The sequence below is a fragment of the Bombus pyrosoma genome, linkage group LG9, assembly GCF_014825855.1.
Source record: "Bombus pyrosoma isolate SC7728 linkage group LG9, ASM1482585v1, whole genome shotgun sequence".
Taxonomy (NCBI): Eukaryota; Metazoa; Arthropoda; class Insecta; order Hymenoptera; family Apidae; genus Bombus; species Bombus pyrosoma.
The window spans coordinates 6,963,982-6,983,850 of NC_057778.1; the positions used below are offsets into that span (position 1 = coordinate 6,963,982).

General features: G+C 39.5%; 4 protein-coding genes across 4 annotated transcripts; all 4 read right to left on the minus strand.

Annotated features, from left to right (window-relative positions):
- Positions 1 to 771: 771 nt before the first annotated feature.
- Positions 772 to 6,507, minus strand: LOC122570825 (hydrocephalus-inducing protein homolog). Its single transcript, XM_043733681.1, has 16 exons — positions 6,319 to 6,507; positions 5,917 to 6,155; positions 4,969 to 5,088; positions 4,824 to 4,907; positions 4,551 to 4,732; positions 4,233 to 4,471; positions 3,969 to 4,166; positions 3,538 to 3,700; positions 3,275 to 3,471; positions 2,822 to 3,031; positions 2,258 to 2,494; positions 1,963 to 2,118; positions 1,834 to 1,900; positions 1,464 to 1,646; positions 991 to 1,247; positions 772 to 915 (listed from the first exon to the last, which is right to left on the minus strand). The coding sequence occupies exons 1-16, from the start codon at positions 6,505 to 6,507 to the stop codon at positions 772 to 774; spliced, it is 2,865 nt and encodes a 954-aa protein (XP_043589616.1).
- Positions 6,508 to 11,757: 5,250 nt separating this feature from the next.
- LOC122570657 (sperm mitochondrial-associated cysteine-rich protein-like) lies at positions 11,758 to 12,286 on the minus strand. The gene is made up of 2 exons (XM_043733242.1): positions 12,219 to 12,286; positions 11,758 to 12,127 (listed from the first exon to the last, which is right to left on the minus strand). Exons 1-2 carry the CDS (start codon positions 12,284 to 12,286, stop codon positions 11,758 to 11,760), a joined length of 438 nt encoding a protein of 145 aa, XP_043589177.1.
- A 667-nt stretch (positions 12,287 to 12,953) lies between these two features.
- Positions 12,954 to 17,293, minus strand: LOC122570826 (putative uncharacterized protein DDB_G0271606). The gene is made up of 3 exons (XM_043733682.1): positions 17,283 to 17,293; positions 16,487 to 16,946; positions 12,954 to 15,898 (listed from the first exon to the last, which is right to left on the minus strand). Exons 1-3 carry the CDS (start codon positions 17,291 to 17,293, stop codon positions 13,061 to 13,063), a joined length of 3,309 nt encoding a protein of 1,102 aa, XP_043589617.1. The 3' UTR covers positions 12,954 to 13,060.
- A 1,256-nt stretch (positions 17,294 to 18,549) lies between these two features.
- On the minus strand, positions 18,550 to 19,470 carry LOC122570841 (protein PYRICULARIA ORYZAE RESISTANCE 21-like). Its single transcript, XM_043733724.1, has 3 exons — positions 19,354 to 19,470; positions 18,970 to 19,174; positions 18,550 to 18,659 (listed from the first exon to the last, which is right to left on the minus strand). Exons 1-3 carry the CDS (start codon positions 19,468 to 19,470, stop codon positions 18,550 to 18,552), a joined length of 432 nt encoding a protein of 143 aa, XP_043589659.1.
- Between the last annotated feature and the right edge of the window lie 399 nt (positions 19,471 to 19,869).

The following is a 19,869-nucleotide window of genomic DNA, read 5'->3' on the forward strand; positions in this document are numbered from 1 at the left end:
TTTCGTTGTGAGAACGAGCTTTCTCAGAGAATGGAAGGGTGAAAAATTTCGTATAAGGGAACCGCGCGTTTGCGGTTAGAAGCGAATGGGCAAGAAGTTTAGTTTGCAAAGCAGCACGATCATTTCTAGTGGAATATACAGTGGCAAGAAATTTTGCGGGTAGCATTCTGACAAAATGAAATTCATAAAGTATTATTGCCTGTTTGAACATAGTAGGATGAACCTCGCGTTTCGACCACGTTTTGTTAAATAATTTTCTCATATTTATCCGATAGAATTTATACGACAAGAAACGAAGGAAATGTTTACGATAACAAACGTGTAAGAGAGAAATAATTGTCGGAAACAACTGTTGACGAAAAGGAAAGAAGCAAGAAAGATAAAAGCAGAATAGGAAAAATTTGATGGTTACGCCGATGCGAAACAAAAGAAAACCGATTGTAGTCAGTCTTTACGCCAATGGTTCTCGCGAACACGAAGGAACAAGGGCTTTTTGCCGACGACGCGGTCGGGAAAAAGCTGCCCACGTTCTCGTGTGCTACACACTACTGAGTCAGCAGTTTTTTGTTGCTTCTAGTACTCGCGCAGGAATTTATATGGGTCACTCGGCCGAACTCCATTCATTTTCGATATTTTCCTGCGCGAATCGTACTACTAGCCGATCCAAGTAGAATAGTCCGATCTGGGCCGGACAAAGACAGAATTAAGTAGCTCGTCTCGTTCTACACATTGATGTTATTGTTGTTCAAGTTTCGATAAAAGAATAATTTATTACTCGTTCTTGATCGAAATGTGAAGAACCAAACATTCTCCCACAACAACGTCCTGGAAGTCCAGAAACTTAGTATTGACGGTGACGTACGGATAAGTTACTATTCCTTTTATAGTGACAGGAATCGTGCATCCATATAATACCTGCATGGGATCGTAAATAGAATTTCATTTGCCAAGCTCGTGAATTCTCTGCGTTTTCGTCTGGACAAAGATTACCTCTATGTAAATCATATGTTTCACTTCTGTGCTTCTCTCTGAAAATCTTTCTCGTGTAGGGTGCCAGGTCACTTGAAGAACAGCAGAATCGCCGACCAACAGCTTGGAATGCTTTCTGAAGTGTACTACGATGCCAGATCTTCTCGGACGGTCTTTCTTGTTCTCCATTTTTATTCTCATTTCCACGTTCCATGGACCGTAATTAATTACATTGACCGAGTAGTGAGCAGTACGTTCGACGATCACGTGTTTCATATCTTGAAAGAGAACAAAGTTGTTCAGTTTAATGATAATAATCTGTTATTACTCGAGACAATGATATTTGATAATTGCCTGTGAATTTGAATAAATTTGCGAAGAAAAAACGGGAGAATTTGCAATCGTTCGCAGGCTGCATAATGCAGAGCGAATAATATAAACGCACAATTACGTTCGAGGCAATAAAAGGAAAGGTTACGAGGAGCAAGACATACCAATAACGTGCTCGGATGAAAAAAGTTGAGGAATTGGCTCGTTCCTGCGAGTCGTAGCATGCTGCATTAAAATGTATGAATTTGCATCGACGAACTTCCTTGCCAACCACCTTTCTATCGCCATGTCGATGTCCATCGTTCGTGGAAACGTCTCGTCGTACGGAATAATACACCATTCCTCGGCTCGAAGGAAAGTACAGTGTGTTAATACGAAACGAACCATATAGAATACTTAATGTTTGCCTACTGTCGTTCTTGTTCGGTCGGTGAAATATTCATTCACTCTAAATACAATAGGACTCTGCGCGGCTACTCAACTTTATAATAAATTTATCAGCTCCTTAAATATCGTGACGATATTGAAACTTACCGGCTAACATCTCCATGTCCGTTTCGAGTAAATCGTTAATCTTCTTGGCAACGATGTTCCCTATTTTCTGTCACATACAATCCATCAATGTTTATGTAAAACGTTGGAAACATCGTCGACTTGTCTTACGTTAACTATGAAATCCTCGGTCAACGACTGGATAGCAGAGTATTCTAACTCGATGGAATGATATTGATGCATTTTTCCTCGAGGAATGCACAGGTAAACTTGCGGAAAAGCACCATAAGCGATCACTTCGACCGTGACGGGCATCAAGTGACCGATCTAAGGATTTTTTTAATAAAAATGCAAATTCATGCCTCCTTATAGGGTTTACGAGCCCCTTATTAACAAATCTTCGAATAACAAAGAATTCAATGGAATCGTCGAGCGTACTACCGATTTAAAAAGGGTTTAGTCGTACTTCTAACTGAAATCGATGACCGATAGGACCGAGCATCGTTGGCAGATGATCCACGTGAAACTCCACGACCGATTCAGCGTCCACAAAGCCACCATCCGGTCGGATTATCAATGGATATATATCGAATCGATCGATCGCCTCGTTGGAAGCCACCTCCGTGACTTTTATTTCGTAATCGAACGTTATCGTACAGAGATTCCTCAAGACAAAGCTGCTACGAGAATATTCCAGAAACAACTGTAACATGTTTTACAATTTCGTGAAATTATATGACGATCTGTATCGATCATGAATTATAAACGTGCGTAATTTATACAACTGACAAAGCTTTCATTTGTCGTAAGTAATATTTTAGTACCAACCCTTAACGATTGTCACGGCTGAAATTTCGTCCTACAATAAATTCTCTGCTAATATTATCGTCCTGTAATTTATAATATTGTAGCATAGAAGTAAAGATCCGGCGAATGTCATAAATCGTAAAAATAATTGTACAAGAGGAATATCGAATAACGTTCTACGATTAAGTGGATATTTTCATCAGACAGTAAGATATATGAATACCTGTTGACCAAAATCGATAACATTCGTGTCAATCGCGTATCTAATAGCGTCTGCGCGAGCGAGTAGATGAATCCGCTCGGTGGGTCCACGGAAAATTTCACAGACGATGATGGCTTTTATTCGAAGCCGTTCGAAACCGTGAAATCCTACGTGCACTCGTTGCACAGAATACGGAAGCACCGTGCCCTCGTTTGGAACGATCTTCAGAACCTGGAAAGGTATTTCATACGTGGATGTTGTCATAAAACAGAACGTTATATTTCCTCGTGAAAAGCAAATATCGGGCTTAAACTGCTTTGAAAGAAAATCTTTACTGGATCTGAAAAGAGAGCTCTATCTATCATATCTAATGTATCTGTTCCTTCAAAAATTATTTCCTCTATCCACCAATATTATTTTATTTTTAATCGTTTTAATTTTATTTAGTATCATTAGAATTTTATTTTTATTAACTTCGTTGATATAGTGATTCCTTGGAGGATCGGTTTGCATGCTCTCTAACACAACCAGATCTTCGTCTGTCTTAAAATATGATCCAACAATCGGCATTAGGAAGTTTCTTATTTCCTCTGCGGATACCAAACAATCGTCTATTTCAGAAATTTCCTCCGTAAGAGGAATTTCCGAGCTCTGGTTCTCTGAAATGGGCGCTGCAACAAAATTCCGCTAGTTTTTACAGGAAGATCTGAGAGAACATTAATTGAAACAAGAAATACAATTCGTAGGTGGCGGTATCGTGTCTAATGGCCCGTCTCCGACTCCGTCTTGCTTGTCACTCGTGTAAATGTCTTCGTGTACCTCGTCCGCTACCTCGACCTCTTGCATCTCGGCTGTATTCGCCTCTAATTTTGCTTTGCGCGACGAACATCCAGAACACTTCTTTAAGTGCATAATAATTATGAAGATTCAACGTAAAGTACTAAATCAAAATGTCTCGTTTTTATGAATTAATACAGAAATGAACTTGATATTATTTTAATTTTTTTTTAAATTGCATACTCGATTTAAGGTAGTTCGAAAGAATTAATATCGTGTGTGACTATCTTTGGTTCTTTCGGCGATTTTATCAAACAAAATTTCGATAATTGATATTTCTTCGAGTAGTTGTTTCGTACAAATCAAAATGTAGTTTCATTTTCAAACTAACCGGCACGACGTCCGAATCGCGTTGTATATCGATGGAATCTGCGAGCCACAGGAATTTATATACAACCGATACTGGTCCGTTATTGGTTAACGTTAATATTTCCTCGGCGCTTGTGCCCAGCTCACAGTTAATTACAAAATCACTAGGCTGTATGTCGAGGTTTGGAAAATTCACGTAACCCTTACACGTGATTTTATCCTAAAAGCAATGCTTTCAAACCATGAAACAATATCAAATAACTCTCGAGAACACCAAAAAATTTACCTGATTGGGATGCTCCTGATATTCCAGTCGTAGTACGCCGGAATAATTTTTCGAGTAACAATTCTCGGTATCGCCATCGAAGGAAAAGAAAACGCGAATTTTCGTGGTACCTCCGTCGATCAGGACAATCTGCATGCTTTGCACGTATTCTTCGGTAGACGTTATCAAATGAAATGGTTCTCTCACCGAGAGCTGAACGTTAAGGTCGAGCTTCGATTGATTGGTCACCAATAATTCGTCTGAACGAATAATCACGACGATCAGAAAATTCAGACGTGAACAGATCGTTTCACGTTTACGTGTTTCACGTGCAAATACCTGTTTGCTGTAATTTGTCTTCCTCGGGGCACACGTCCACACGAAAAGTTAGCCTCCTTTTACTAAATAGAATCTGCGGTTCTGTCAAAGTAACCGTGAAAGACGACGTGCCGATCAATTCACGTTTGCCTATACCGTGAAATTGACCGAAAACGTTCCATTTTTCTACCACGCACTCGTTTCTACGTTAACAGTTATGTTATATTTCAGTTTGATCGTGAGAAATTCTATTTCCGTTTAATCACTGCGTGACCGTTTTGCCGTTCTACTCACGTTTTCCAGAACAACTTGCAATAGACATGTCTCGTTTCCCCCGGTGGAATATTGACGATCGAAGGATGTAGTTGAAACTTCGTGCTGCGTTTAAAGAAATTTATACAACATTTATACAATGGGAACGGTCAAATTTTCTCCTTACGTGTGCGACATTAGCATTTGACCTCGTCGAAATCGTACTTCTGGTTCGGTTATCCAGATCATTTGATAGTCATGAGTCCCCTTGTTCGTCAGAGTTATTGTTCGATCTATTTGTTGATGGCTAAACAAGTACAAGCATATATTATTTATATTACATTAAGCTGATAGGAAAGTTCTATCGCTTTCGCTGCTCGAAAAAAAGAATATGTATATCGTCTTCGACAAAGACGCTTCCACAAAATGTAAGCACTAAAATTGTGCTTCGTCATATAAGAATTTATCGATCGAATCGATAGCGATTAACTTCTCCTATAATATTACCTTTTTCTTTCTATAAATTGTCCGTCGATAGTTTAAATTTACAGGGTGTTGCCATTTTAAGCGCCAAAACTTCTGCACCGTGTAGCAGACCGATAAACTGAGGAAGTAAGTCCGTTGAAGAGTTGCTTGTTTTTGCTGCACTTTGGAAAAAAATCGCGGGAAAGAAAACAAAAAGATTTTCGTTTCTACGTTTATTTATTTACGCTTATTTATGTATGTTGTACCGTTCAAATTTCTGGCCTAACGATAACTTTGTCTCTAATTACAGGTGAACATTGCTTTGATAATATTTGATGCACCGCAACTACGATTCGACCTCGCTTTCATTAAATAGATGATAACACGAATAAGAGAGTGAAAGAAGGAAAACATGTTTGTTTCTTTCCTTGCGATTTTCTCCAAAATGGAGCAAAAACGAACAAATCTCTGACCTTTTTTTCTTAATTTATTAATCCCCTACACGTTCCGGAAGTTTTGACATTTAAATCGGGAACACTCTGTATATGCTTTCCGATTATCTGCGGTTTGTAGAAATCCTTCAAATATAGAGGCAGAGAAGCAAATGTCTGGCGGCAGAACGTTCCGGTCGATCGAGTAATTTGGTGGTGTGATAATGAATGATTGAAACCTGAAAAGCAGGCCCCAGTCGAAAGTTGGGAATATCTGTGGCTCGAAAACGACACTGCAACCATATCCAGTTCCTTTGACCTCTACAGGGATGGTTCTGCTGTTAATTACACGCAGCATAATTTTATCTTTGTATTTCCCAGGGTCCACAAAGCATAGTTTAACAGTAATGGTCATCGATTCATGCGGTTCGAGATCACCAGACTCTGGACTGACGCTCCACAGTGAATCTTTGCTTTTCTTCAATGATTAGAAACAAAAAAAAAAGAAGAAGAATTAAAAAATCGTCGCGAATTACGGTATCGCTCGAGAGAATGTGGACAATTGATTTCTCTGTAATTTTTGACAAAATGTAATTTAACTGCAAAATCACTATCGAAGAAAATAATAAGAAGAATAGTACCAATGTGGCGATAAACTGAGTAGGAATAGGTGAATCGTTGATAAGCTGGAATTCCATCGTTTTTTCTTCGAGAACTTTCACCTCGCCGAAGTCCAAGGAAGTTGGCTCTGCAGAAACCACGGGCCCTTGCCCGTTGCACCTTATGACCACGTGGGATGATACTGACGATGACTCTCCCATAACTAACATACTATAGACATTTTTTTTATACTGTCTCTAAGCTTGTAAAACAGTTTCGATTCCAAGCCATACTTAGGTGTATCAACGATAATTATAAAACATCAAGTACTTTACTTTAGCATGATTTTGTGGGATCCTAGAGTCTTCGTGATAATAACAGCTTCGATTGTCTTCGACCGATGAGCCTTGACGTACCCCTGATTGTTGCAAAGGGAACAAATCACCGCCGAATTATCCGAAACCTAAGGAAACCGAAATTGAAAGAAACGAACGAAGAGGAAAAGCATCTAATAAACATAACTACGCTCAATGCTGTCGATGATTGTCCATCCCAACGATACCTGTTGTGGTATGAAATAAAAATAGCCATCCAAATCGGAAGTATTCTCCACAGCGAAGGATCGCGAATAAGGAAAATTGGTGAAGCAAAATTGAATGGTGATTTCTCGCGGCACGATCGATAACGAAGCCACTTTACCGCAGAATTTCACTGGCAAGGTGACAGGATCCGAATCAGAGTCCCACATGTCGACCTGAATAGTCGTCTGACCGACACGCGCGATATTGGCGGTGTAAATGACCTGCAAATCGTTAGAATCTGTTTCATAATCCCCGTTAAATCAGTCAATCCGACTTGTCAATCGCTAATTATAAACGATCGAGGAAAGGGATTGTTTACTTTGATTTTCATCGAACCATGAGCAGCTACCACTCCTTCCTGTGGGACGACATGGAATTCTCGCGGTTTGCTCGGGAAACTTGGCTTCGTTTGAGCTTTCGCGTAGTCCTCGTACAGCAATGGAACCTGATCCCCGTCGTTCAGCACGGTTATGGTGAAAGCTACAGGTATCAGGGCTAGGTTGTTCAAGTACACGTCTTGTCTAGTGCTGAATCCTATGAACAATATAGTCGTTTAACTGTTTTTATCCTTATTAGCCGTTCTTGTCAATTTTTCATTGAATATTTCCAGTATATCTATTGTAGAATTATCTTATTCGAAGAATCATAAAAATACCGAGAGGAAAATATTTAACGAATCTCTAAGATTCTATGTTCTATATCGACGGTTTTCTGGAAGAATGAAACATCTTTGACATATTTGGAAACGTTAACTCTGAGCTATCTATTAAGGGAATGATATCATAATTACCTAATAAAACTATACTATTTAAAAAGAACGATATCGAGGCCCCCGAAATCTATTAACTAAATTGTGAAAGAAAAAGATTGTTCCTACGTCAAAGAGTTGAATAATTTTCTACTTCGAACTTTTATTTCAAACTTTTCATCTCCTAAAAATGTACTTTCCTTAATTATGTCATTCTTCCGTCAAATCGACGATATATTTCTCCGTTCGCTCCTTTTCTCTACTTAATAGAATCATTTCGCTAAGCATACCGAGGGCTGTGGTGCCGAAATCGAGGCTCTCCTTGTCAAAGTGCAAAGTAGGGCATATAATGCATCCCCTGTAAGACAAGAAAGCGACGTATCGTCAAAAGGAACATCGTCTTCCGAACGATTTCTCCCTATTCTTCGACCGTACAACGTACTTGATATGCAATCTGAGCACCTCGAGGCTCTCTTTCACCACGAAATCGACCCTCTCCACGAAATTGCCCTTACGATTCGACGAGAACGATAAATTGAAAGATTTATGCTCGTCTGGTTGTAGCTTAAGACTGAGAGGCGTCACGTCGATCGTTCCGCCGAAATCGGTTGGTTTTGCCCTGTAAATCAACGTGCCGGGTATGTGCCCTTTGTTCGCCACTATTATCTGAAACGACAGCATCGTTTGTTTCAACAATTTCCGATTTAATTCCAGCTTTTTCAGGTGAAATTAATACGAGCCGAGAGGTAGGGTAGAGGGTTCTGATGGATCTGACGGATCTACGGTAGATTATACCTCGTAATTGTGCACGGAACACATGTAGATGTTCTCCAAATTGATCGTGAGAACGTTCAAGCGGAAAACCGGTCCTTTTCCTGTTCCATAAAGACTACAATAGAAGAACAGAATTTAGTGTGTAACTCTTACAATCATTTGAACAATCTCCTGTCAACTAGGCTTTTTTATTTTCTTTTTTTATTTCTGTTTCTGTTCTTATTTCACGATACTTTATTTTATTTTATTCCTTGTTACATTTATGTTATGCTACTATTAATTTATTTACAACCGATGTAACAAAATGTATTTATCTCGTGGATATCAACGAATCGGTATTATTATTATTATTATTATTATATGTTATTATTAAAATGTTATTGGTTTTACAATATTTTAGAGAATTATACTTGTCTTACGTCAGTGGTATTCTATCTTCGCGACCAGTCACTTCAAGATAGGCAGTACTGGTCACCTCACCGACTTCCAGCGCACGAAAGAAAACTGTTACGTCGGTAGACGATTGTGGCCAAATTTCAGCTTCCTAACGGATATTCGCCAGTAGTCATTTATCGAATAAACGTAAGTGGCACGTAAATTGTTGTTTAGAATCGAAAGAACTCGCCTCTGGTGCAAACATAAAACAAATATGATTATACTGAAAGGTTTCTTTCGTCAGAGACCCTAGCTCGTCCGTGTAGATACGTTGATAAACCAGCTGATGGATATCAGGGGTGCACACGTTATAATGAACGAGGTCCACGCAACGATTAAGCTCGCTCTCATAAACCAGATGGAACAATTTCTTATAGCTGCGGCAAAGTTGTTATTTTTCACTCTGCCATTATCTTCGTGATGATCGTTTTACTTACTGTTCTCTTCGCTCGTGATCCGCCTCGATGCTCTCAAGCTGCATCCACTTGTACTTGACGATATAATTGCTCCTGTTGTGGATCGTGAGAATCTTACTTCTTGATAGACCCAAGAAAGTATCTTCCATTCTGATGCTGCCTCTATCGATTCGAACGGGACAATTCTCTGTGGAGCATCGAAGTTCTATTCGCAGTTTTTCTTCTAAAAAAAAAAAAAAAGAAGAAGAAAGAAATAGGGCAATATCGGTACTTATCTAATCTTTCGGTTTGCCCTCCTTCTTTAAATACCAGTTTCGTATTCGAGAAAAAGATTTCCTTCGAAATCGCCAGCCTTGTTAGACAGAAAGTGTATAGTGAACTGAAGCGATTCTTCTTCTTCCATTCTACCCTTCGATGGCTCGATCCAGAAGCAAGGACTGCAATTTGTTGCAATTATTTTTACCATTACATCGTAATATTATTTACGTATGTAAATTAATGAGGCTTTCTGTCGTCCACGACTCTTTGAGTTAATTAACTTTGATCCATAAGAACCTCCTCCTTCCACATTCTTATAACGCAAAATTCTTTGTCTCGATTAAAATAGTACTAAATTTTCACTGCAAATGTGACATTTTTTTGTATTCGATGACACATGTATTTATATCTCCGGCTCTTGGACTAATATATTTTATTCTTCTTGCAGAACTAATGATGAATGAACTTTATCTCGTATATGAAATAAATGAAACATAAATTAATTACTTGTCAGTGTAGAGGGTGAAAATAGTTGAGGCACCTCCGATGTTGCGTACAAATATCGTTTTCGATGAGGGAATCTTCACGCCTGTCAGTGGTACTTCGATTCGATCAGGGAAGTCCAATATTCCTCTCGCATTGATCGCTATCGATGTCATTGTATGTTTAAATTGTTCAATGTTCTACTTTCATCTAGAATCGACCTCGACACGAAAAGTCGAAAAGAAATTGCTCGAAAGATATTAATGATTCCCAAAATCTCACCTACGACTGGTACTATCAGATCTCCGCTATCAGTCGCGAATTTCAATCGATAATGGTAGTCTTGATTCCTGTCAGGCATGAACTTCACTCGATAGGAATTGGAAATACCTGGCGCAAGCATCGTCAAGTAACTGCTTCCACAGAAATCCACGGAAAAGAAAGGATCAGGCTCGTAAGAGCTTCTCAAATATCTTGGTACCTACGACTCAGGAATAATCGAATGAATCTTACGATTCTTAATTTTGATTTCATTGGCAAAAGAAACGTAACATCGATCGGATCCTTGAAAATAGTTTAATGGTAATTTAATCCAGTTTTTCGTTATAAGAGCTTAGAATTACCGCTGACACGTTTCGAACGGTCACTGCCACACTCAAAGTGATTCCAGGGGTGAACTGTTGAAATACGATAATACTAGGGCTGACTTCGAAATTGGAAGCCTCGAGTTCCATACACAATGGTAAATTGAATCTATTTTTCCATTTCAAAACATACTGCGTCATCTCGTCCGTTGTCATTAACATTTGTTTCGTGTATTCCGATGGGCGGGCAGTATACTGAAAATATTCGATTGAATCAAATCCTGATTAAAATAATTAATAGGATAATATTCCTTGATGGTCATCGCAATGTAAATTTTGCGAAAATTTGCCAACCTCTTCTGCATCCTCATCTTCCTTATATTGCGATTTACGAAGCAAGCAGTTTACGATTTGCGTCGTATTAAATTTCTGAGGACCTCTCCATATATTTGTTTGATTGTCTTCGTTCATTTTTTCCTCGATATTTAAAATAATCTTCCTCTCGCGAATGATACTCGATTTGAAAATTCGGCAATGGCTCGTGCATATGTATGTCAATAATCAATTGTTCCAGCTCATGTTGCTATCGATAATCGAAATTCAAATATTACATCCGTTCTTATCTTGATCATTTGACATACTGCTGCTTGAGAACAAACTTCACGAATTTTTTAATTAAGATCTAACTCGATCAGGAAGCGGCGAATCATGTCACCACTTGACGCTCCAGCCCTAATATCGTGCATGATATATAGATTGCGTTGGCTGATACGTCAAGCAGCTCTTTGGAGAGTTAATCCAAAATTAGTCAAAGTTTAACCGTCTGCGGAACAGCAGTTCTCAAACTTTGCCTACTTTACCTAATCGTCTCCTGCTTTTAATCACATTAGAAATTCACTTTGCACTCCTTCTAATATAACGGAAGATAATGACGTTGACATTGTTCCTTTTGCACAAGATCCTCCATTTACTTCATAAAATAACAAATACCGTCAAGAGACATTTACGATCACATTTATTTCCATGAAACGTTCATAAGTACAGTGTACAACTCTGACAATTGGACTTATCGAAATCCCTCTCTAATATTGCACACAAATTTCAGATATACGCGACAATTTTTCTCTCGTAAAGTATCAATTTTCGTTTCAATCACGGAACACTACGATTGGCTTGAATAATAAATTGTTAACGATGTTAATTAACAGCATGGATAGGGGTTGCAAGGTGGGACTGTGCAGCAAGGCGATGGGCAATAGGGTACGGTGGTGCAAACTGATGGAGGACGACAAATTTTATCGAGCATTTCGACGCAAAGTTTACGACGTATTCGTGTACAAGGTGGAGAAAGAGGAGATTCTGGAGGATAGCCGACTGCCTTGGCGTAGGCTTTTAAGCAGCACAACGGAGGTGCTCGACAACCAGGGGGTTGAGGAGGTGGTGGGCAACAAGGGATTTTTGATATGCAACAAGGATCGCAGTCTTCCTGATAACAGCACATCCCTGGACACGGTCCTCGTGGACAGCCTAGAGGCGGGCATCTGACGTTACATACTTCCGGTTCGGGTTTTCTACAAAAATCAAATGATTGAAATTACCTTTTTTATTTCATTATTTCTGTATTTTTTATTTTTTAAAAGAAATTTTTTAGAAAAGACTAACCGGCATCCGATCTCGTCAATTATTTCGAGCATCTCGTCCATGTAATTGCGGTACTTGCAGGGATCCATATTTGTTGGAGGATTAATTAATTGTTCACCGAGAATTTCATATATTTTTTGTTAATACATAATAGCGAAAGCGATGAATTTTTATATGAACGTTAAATTTAGTGCGTTTTACTGTCAAATAGAAAGAAACAAAAGCATAATCGAACAGTATCGATACGATATTGTGCGATAAACTTCAGCCACGGGTAATAGAACAATAATGACGTTTTCAAGGGTTACGTTTTACAATTAGAAATTATTAGAGACGAGAAGAAAACCACTTTGTCGGTGAACGGCATTCCATTGGCAGACGGCAATTTGCTGATGAGGACGAAACGGCGTAGGAATGGCACAAACAATAGGAAGAAGAGAAGAAAGGCAGCGATTCTAGCAACGAGGATGTGCTTGACGTTGAAAGGGAACAACTATCCAGGATGAATGTGGAAATGTTCCTGGACATCTTCGTTGCTATTCGATTCGACAGCTACTGTGAAACGCTGCCTATTACTTTTCCAAACTTTCCTTCTTCTCTCATTATAGAAACACAGTCGATCGTAAGAGTAATAAGACATTTTATTCTGAGAAATCATAAAAATCTAAACCACGTCCCTTGAAATTTATCAGATCAACGATCTGTTTCGTTCAAAGGACCTGGTTCACCATAAAATAATTAAAAAGGTCGCATATGCAAAATCACAAATACAATAAACGCTCTTCTAAAAATTCACAAAGCACATATCAAACAAAAAGGGACTATAAAACAAAAATAAAATGAATCTCAAAAAGTTCTTATTACTAGTACATCATCGGGGGTTGCACGTGTCTGTTTGCGATCAGAGTTTCTGGTGCCACGATCTGCTGATTAGGTAAGTAGTCCTGCTTTCTGGCCAAATATCTCACACCCCCGATGGTCCTGGATTCGTGAATATCCGGTTGACTGTAATACACCTTTTCAGGTAGTATCTTATCCTCCGCCATTTGTCCATTCATCGAACCATTCATATTTCCACTGGCGTCGCCACCAGCATGATGGAAGCTTCCCTTATTATGTTCTATCCTGTGGCTCGATCCAACATCGCCTTCGCCATTGTTCCTCCCTAAATTCTTAGTGTTTTGATAATACTGTTGCATCTGTTGATAGTGCTGAGGATAATTTCCATCGAACTTAAACGGCATCACGTTTCCACGATTTACCATTAGATTTCTCTCGACGTAAGGAACGAGACTCGTCGAATTCTGATTTGGTAACTGTTGTTGGACGATCAATTGTGGCTGATCCGTGGCTACGGTGCCATTTTCTCTTTCGGCTTGCACGCTGTAGTAATTATTTGGAGTATTTGATTTCTGTCTGGGATATTCTTTCAAATATTCCTGTTCAATCTCCCTTGGGTTTAGTAATCGTTGAGGCGGAGGATTGTTCGAATTCCTCGAGTTCGCCAAGCCATTTGCAGACACTTTGTTAGCAGGTGGAGGTAAAATAGACGTGATCAAACGATGCTGAAACTCTGTTTCTGCCTCGGTGCGATCTTGCAATCCGTTCAGCTTTATTATATTCATCTTCTTAGGAGCCAAATTAGCCAGATATTCTAGTCCTCTTCTGGTTTCCATCGGCAATCTTTCATTCTCCAGCAGCTCCTTCGCCGCTGCCGGATCCTGCAATCCGTTGTTTCGCCTCTGTGGCTGAATGTCGTTTTTATATTGACGCATTTTTAGCAAACTACACGGCTCTGTAGACTGACTGGAAGATTGGACTTGTTCTCGATTTTCTTGAAGAATAGGCTGATAAAGCTGCTGGTATTGTTGCAATTGAGGTTGATTATAGTACTGCTGATGAGATTGTTGGTGAACATACTGACTCTGTGGCATATTTTGTTGATAATTCATGGATTTCATCGGATCGTTCATATTGCCAGGTACTGGAACAGTGTAAAGTTGGGAATGCATGTTATTCGTGTAATTCTGTAAAGCCCTCTGTTGCTGCTGCCAATTAGCCTGTTGCTGCTGCCAATTAGCCTGTTGCTGTTGCCAGTGCTGATGGTACTGCTGATTCGCACCCTGAACAGGAACCTGGACAGGAACTTGCTGACCAGACATTTGGCCCATCATCTGCTGTTGTTGTTGCTGCTGTTGCTGTTGCTGTTGCATCATCTCCATTTCCCGAGCTTCCTGCTCCCTTCTTCGTTGCTCCTGTATTTTCTCAATTTGCAGGTAAGATAATCTCGTAGGCGTCAAATGAATCATCCATTCAGGCTTTTCATCTTCCTGTTTTCTTTTGCGATTCTTCACCACGAGCTTCGTTCCTTCCGAAAATTCTCCCTGTTGTTGTAAAGTCTCCACGTACTCTAACAGCCTTCGTTGCTCATTCAGTAACATCTCGAACTGCCTTTGCATGATCTCCAAGGGTACTCCTTGTTGCTTCATAGTGGCCAACAATTTTTCCTGATCGCGAATCATAGCGGCAGTGAACTTCAAAGGCTTCTTTCTTCCAGTTTGTTCTTTTGGATGACTGTCTTGGGATTGCTGGGGGTTAAACTGCTGAGTAGGAACCATTTGTTGATTGGGATTCATCTGCTGATTAGTTCCTGGCTGATTATAGGCCATCAAACCTTGTTGTCTTTGTACAATCGCGTTTCCCTGTACAGGATTTCTACACGACTGCTGATACTGATGCATAGGATGTTGCTGATATACAGAGTGTTGCAGTTGCACAAGTTGCTGCTGATATTGAGGCATCAATTGCTGTTGTTGATTCTGTAGCCTACAGAGTGCCTGGTTACCATTTACCACGTCAACGTTGTAAGATTTCAACTGGGCCTTAATGCTGGAATGTTCAGCTATCTGATTATTGTTGTTCCATCCATTTTGTACATTCATCGCGCAATCCAAATTCCTGTGATTCGGTTGGCTCGATCCAATCATTTTTGAATTTTTTAACTGACTCGTCGCTACATCTTGAGGGGAAGTCATTCCTTGACCAGGAAAATAGCTTCCAAGCTGCTGAGGATTATAATTCGCAGGAGCTATTTGACCTCCTACTTGCTGTTGATTCCCCATCATCTGCGTTTGATAGTTGTTAGCCCTCTGCTGCATCTGTTGCTGCTGTACCATGTTCTGCTGCAACTGCTGATAAATCTGCTGAGGATTCTGAAGATTCGCGTGCGGTAAAACGGGACTACGCGAGGGGCACTGATTATGATCATTCAGATGATCAACGTTAGGTGAATTTAACGCAACAGGATCCATAGGATTCAGCAAGTTAGGCTGTTCTTTGCTCAGCATTGCTCGTCTGTGAAGCATTGCATTTCGGCCTCCTACCGGTTGTTTCTCGTAATCGAGTTCATTAGCATTCGTCTGATCCTCATGTTTTATTTTTTCTTGATTCATAACCAAAACGTTTGAAACCTGCTGTATGCCTGGTTGCGACGTATCTGTGACTTCAGGCAGATTGGAGGAAATCGCGTGGTTATTCTTCCGTGGAGAATACTCTCGCGAACCGTAGGGCACGAAAGGACGATGGGATTGAGCGTTTGAAACTTGTTGAGGCAGCGTACTCTCCGAGTGCGGATTCATCTGACCGATCTGATGGATCGCCTGCTGAGGCACAACCTGTTGCTGACTCACACTTTGCACGCCCTACGAAACGATTAATTTGTACTTTAATGCGTACAAGTTGGACTATTTGAAGATTGGATTTGAACTGGAAATATTGTTCGTGGCTAGGAAGTTGGATAGCAGAAGCAATACGAGTCTCATCGGTTATAGCATAATAGGATTAAACAAACGATCATTCCCTGGCGGAATCAGATTCCCAATTGTTCGTATTTCACTCTTACGCTCGTTTTGGCAAACGAAAAGCATTTGTTGCGTTTGTAATGTAAAATCCTTTATGAGACACGACTGGCCCGATTAAAATGAAAAATATGAAAATTAAAACAAAAGATATCCGAATAAGGATAAAAGGACCATTAAAGAACTTTAAGGAGATAAAAGAACTTTAAATGGTACAGTAACGTCATATTGCTCGATCAAAGTCTCCGTAACGAGATTGATAAAATTAAAAGGAAGAAGGCAAAGTTAATAAAACATTCTCATGGTACGATATTCGGACAATCAAAAGCTTCAAATATAATAGAATGACTTCACTTTCATCTATCGGTTCCTGTATGAAAAAATTGATAAAACTAGAAAGAAAAAATAAAAATTAATAAAATGTCGACTTACCTGTGGCTGTCGATGTTGATGAACATGCTGTGTGACCGCTGTAGCGTCACCTTGGCCAGTGTCGCGACATTGCTCAGGATGTCCAGCCACGTACACGATTCCACATTCTCGAGGATCTTGCTGTGCGATTAAAGCACCTATTGGTCTGGGAGAAAAAGGCGGAGGACTTTCCAACTTTTTAATTTTCTCCGCAGGGAAATACTTGAGTCTCGGCGAGGAACACGACCTAGACTCTTTGCATCTGTCTTGAGAGCTAAACCTTGTCTTCGGCATAGAGACGTCCACGGCTTTGTTGATCAATTTTAAAGGATCATTCGAATCGACGAGATTGTGCGTAGATGGTAATTTCTCGGTTTTAAAAATCTTTTGTTGCACGGCATTCGGTTTCGCGTGCAAACTGGCTGTGCTTGGCCGTCTGGACGATGCTTTCTGCCTGATGTTTCTATCCACTGAAGCTTTCCTGTAAGAAGGAACTTGTATCTCTTGATACAAATAATACGACAAAGTGGCGAAAGAATGGCAATCAAAAGGAGAAATCAATCGTCGTTTCATCGTCGCACATTTTACTCTTTAAATAGAAAGGACCGTTGGAAAACGAAGCTCGTAATGTTCTTCCGTAATTTCATGACAGATTTAAATAGTAAAGTAATTACTCTTGAATATTAAAAAAAAAACTTCTGGTATAAAAAGACAGAGTTTATAAGATTGATTAATGGAAAAGAAGAAAATGTTAACCCCTAATTTACCGTGATCTGTTCTCGAATTGAAGAAAAATAAGGGACATTAAAAGTTGTACCTTTTGTTCATTTTCGTTCGAAATTTTGCGAGAGTAGTGGGAATATCTAGTGGAACATCATCTGTGATAAGCCAGGTAATTTTCTAGCTCGGATTTTGCATCACCGCCGGGGAAAATGGGAAACTCTGACAGCGAGATGTCAGTCCAGGTTTGAAAGTAAGCTGTGTTGTCATGGATACAGCTTATGGTTCGTTCTTAATTTCAAATTTATACCTAACTGAAGCAAGCCACGCACGAGTAAAATCGATCAACAATATTGAGGTTAATCGTTTGATTTCTTTTTAATTCAGCATTTATCGTGTATTCTCGTAATGAAGAAAGATGTTATTACAGATTGATCAGAAATGGACTTGTTCAGTTTGACTCCAAATATAAAATGCATAAATGACTTTCTGTTGATTTTTTTAATAAACGAGAGAAATAAATATTTCTTGTAAATGAATGCGACTTAAATACTTTACAATTTTTTTATTATGTGTTGTTTACATAATTGTGTATTTCTTAGCTTTCCGCATTTTTCTTTGCGGCTACTGATAATGTCAATAGATCATGAGATAACTTCGAAATTTGCATGTCGAACGTGATACGATAAAATCAGTCATCTCGTTGTCGCAACCGTACCAAAACCTTGACAACGTGACTTGATTCATAAAAAAAAATCACAGTAAAAAATGAATGGTACCTGTTTTCTATTGCGATCAACATTATCAAATGCTGAAGTACATCGTAATCACGTTCGTTTGTTTAACGATGATGTTGAAAAATGAATATATTGCTAAACCGTATTGAAAAATATGCAGCAAATTCTCCCCATGGTCTTTCACTTTGCAAACGCACTTATTTTTAAGGAGGGGGGGGGGGGAAATACGTGCCTGTGCAATGTAAATGTAGCTTGCGTGGGACGAATTGCAGCTGATTTAAGATCATCTAAAACTGAAAATTGGGAATAACAGATAAACATTTCTCTCGATGAAATCTCGATCTCTATCACAAGAATAATCCTCGTTATTTTAATAATTTGTCATTCTAATGAACAACCTAAGAAGGTAACGTCTAAATCGGTAAGTCACTTAAATTCTTGGTAATTCTTAATTCGGTTGCGATGATCATCGAAATCCTCAATCGAGAAATAAAAGTTTGTTCGAAGACGCATTCGAGTACAGTTTAATCCGAGATTACAACCAATCGGGATCTCTTCGTCGTAAGTTTTGTGCCACTTCCGAGACAGTAGATCGATCATAATTAGGAACTTGTGTCTTAATCCGTTTTACCTGATCAGGATTTCTTCAACGTTGAAACAGTTCCATGTATCCTGTATTTTTATCTTAACTCGCAAATTTTCTTTGAAAATTATAGCTCTCCGTACCTGATATTTTCCTAAAAAAAAAAAACAAAAAAAGACAAAAACGTTATCTTCAGATACTGCCATAGTTAGATGTGACTGAATCAACAAAATATTTCGAAAATCACCTATTTTCGTATCAAAAGTCAAATCCACGTATATATTCGTCGTTCTCGTTAGATCCCACACGCCTAACTGTCAGATCCGAAGAAACCTTTCAACTCTTGCCTGCAGTTAACAGGGGGGATGAGACACTGCACAAAGAAAACCACAGTGTTGAACGTCAATTATACATTCATTTTCCTGAGGATCGTACAAAAGTGAATGGTATTATGGCGAACTAACGGCAAACTGCACGACAAGGGGAGCAAGGCGGCGGAGTAGGCGGTGGACAGGGCATACAGGGGACCATTTTCTTGGTGCAAACGAACGCCACAGTTGGACAGGGCGGTGGACAGGGTGGCGGTGGTGGTGTACACGCAACGATAACCTTTGGTGGACAAGGAATGGCGCAACAAGGTGGACAAGGGGTACAAGGCCGTAGGTAAACCTAATTTCGAGGTGAGTTATTAAGTTAGCTCCGTGAAAACAAGCCACGTAAAGGACTTAATATATTTGCGTTGCTGTTACGCGTTGCTCTTTGAAATTCTTGTAACAACGATAAAAGAGAGAAAGGATAAAAATTCGATTTGTCTCGTATTTTTATTTTTATATTTTGTTGAAACTCACTGTTGTTTTAGTTGGCTGAGGTGGGCAACGGGGTGGGCAAGGTGGCCTGCATAAAATAGTGGGTGGGGGGCAAGGTGGGGGGGAGCAGCATGGATTACAGCAAGATCGGCAGGACATATTTCCGAAACAACCTTCGTACGAAAAAAATGATACTATAGTTTAGGTAAATAAGTTTAACAGGATCTTATTTATACTTATTATATTTAAAATAAAGCTGTGAAGTAAGAAAAGTGATGGTTAATTAAAGTTCTATATTTCATCGAATTTCAGTCCTCTGCGTCTCTCGTCAGATTCGAATTATCTAAATTCTATTTTAAACCGCATTACAAAGTCGATTAGCTGTTAATAAGGGAGATTTTACTTGATTACGCTACGGCACTAACGGGATACGAGCTGATTATGAGGAGTTAAGTCGATATTTCCATGCGATGTCCGTGAGTCTGCATATTGTCGTCGATCCCCTGACGATGGACCAGGCCCAATCTAACGAGAAACGGCGGCATTGGTGTGGCTCGA

Bases quoted from the DNA above. Each gene is read 5' to 3' on its own strand.
- LOC122570825 (XM_043733681.1), bottom strand. From the start codon at position 6,507: ATGTTAGTTATGGGAGAGTCATCGTCAGTATCATCCCACGTGGTCATA. The intron at 6,156-6,318 runs GTACTATTCTTC...TAATCATTGAAG, and splicing joins CTCAGTTTATCGCCACATTG to AAAAGCAAAGATTCACTGTG. The intron at 916-990 runs GTAATCTTTGTC...GATCCCATGCAG, and splicing joins AACATATGATTTACATAGAG to GTATTATATGGATGCACGAT.
- LOC122570657 (XM_043733242.1), bottom strand. From the start codon at position 12,286: ATGGATCCCTGCAAGTACCGCAATTACATGGACGAGATGCTCGAAATA. The intron at 12,128-12,218 runs GTTAGTCTTTTC...TGATTTTTGTAG, and splicing joins ATTGACGAGATCGGATGCCG to AAAACCCGAACCGGAAGTAT.
- LOC122570826 (XM_043733682.1), bottom strand. The intron at 15,899-16,486 runs GTAAGTCGACAT...ATCGTTTCGTAG, and splicing joins ATCAACATCGACAGCCACAG to GGCGTGCAAAGTGTGAGTCA.
- LOC122570841 (XM_043733724.1), bottom strand. From the start codon at position 19,470: ATGTCCTGCCGATCTTGCTGTAATCCATGCTGCTCCCCCCCACCTTGC. The intron at 19,175-19,353 runs GTGAGTTTCAAC...CCTCGAAATTAG, and splicing joins CTCAGCCAACTAAAACAACA to GTTTACCTACGGCCTTGTAC. The intron at 18,660-18,969 runs GTTAGTTCGCCA...TTTTTTTTTTAG, and splicing joins CCCTTGTCGTGCAGTTTGCC to GAAAATATCAGGTACGGAGA.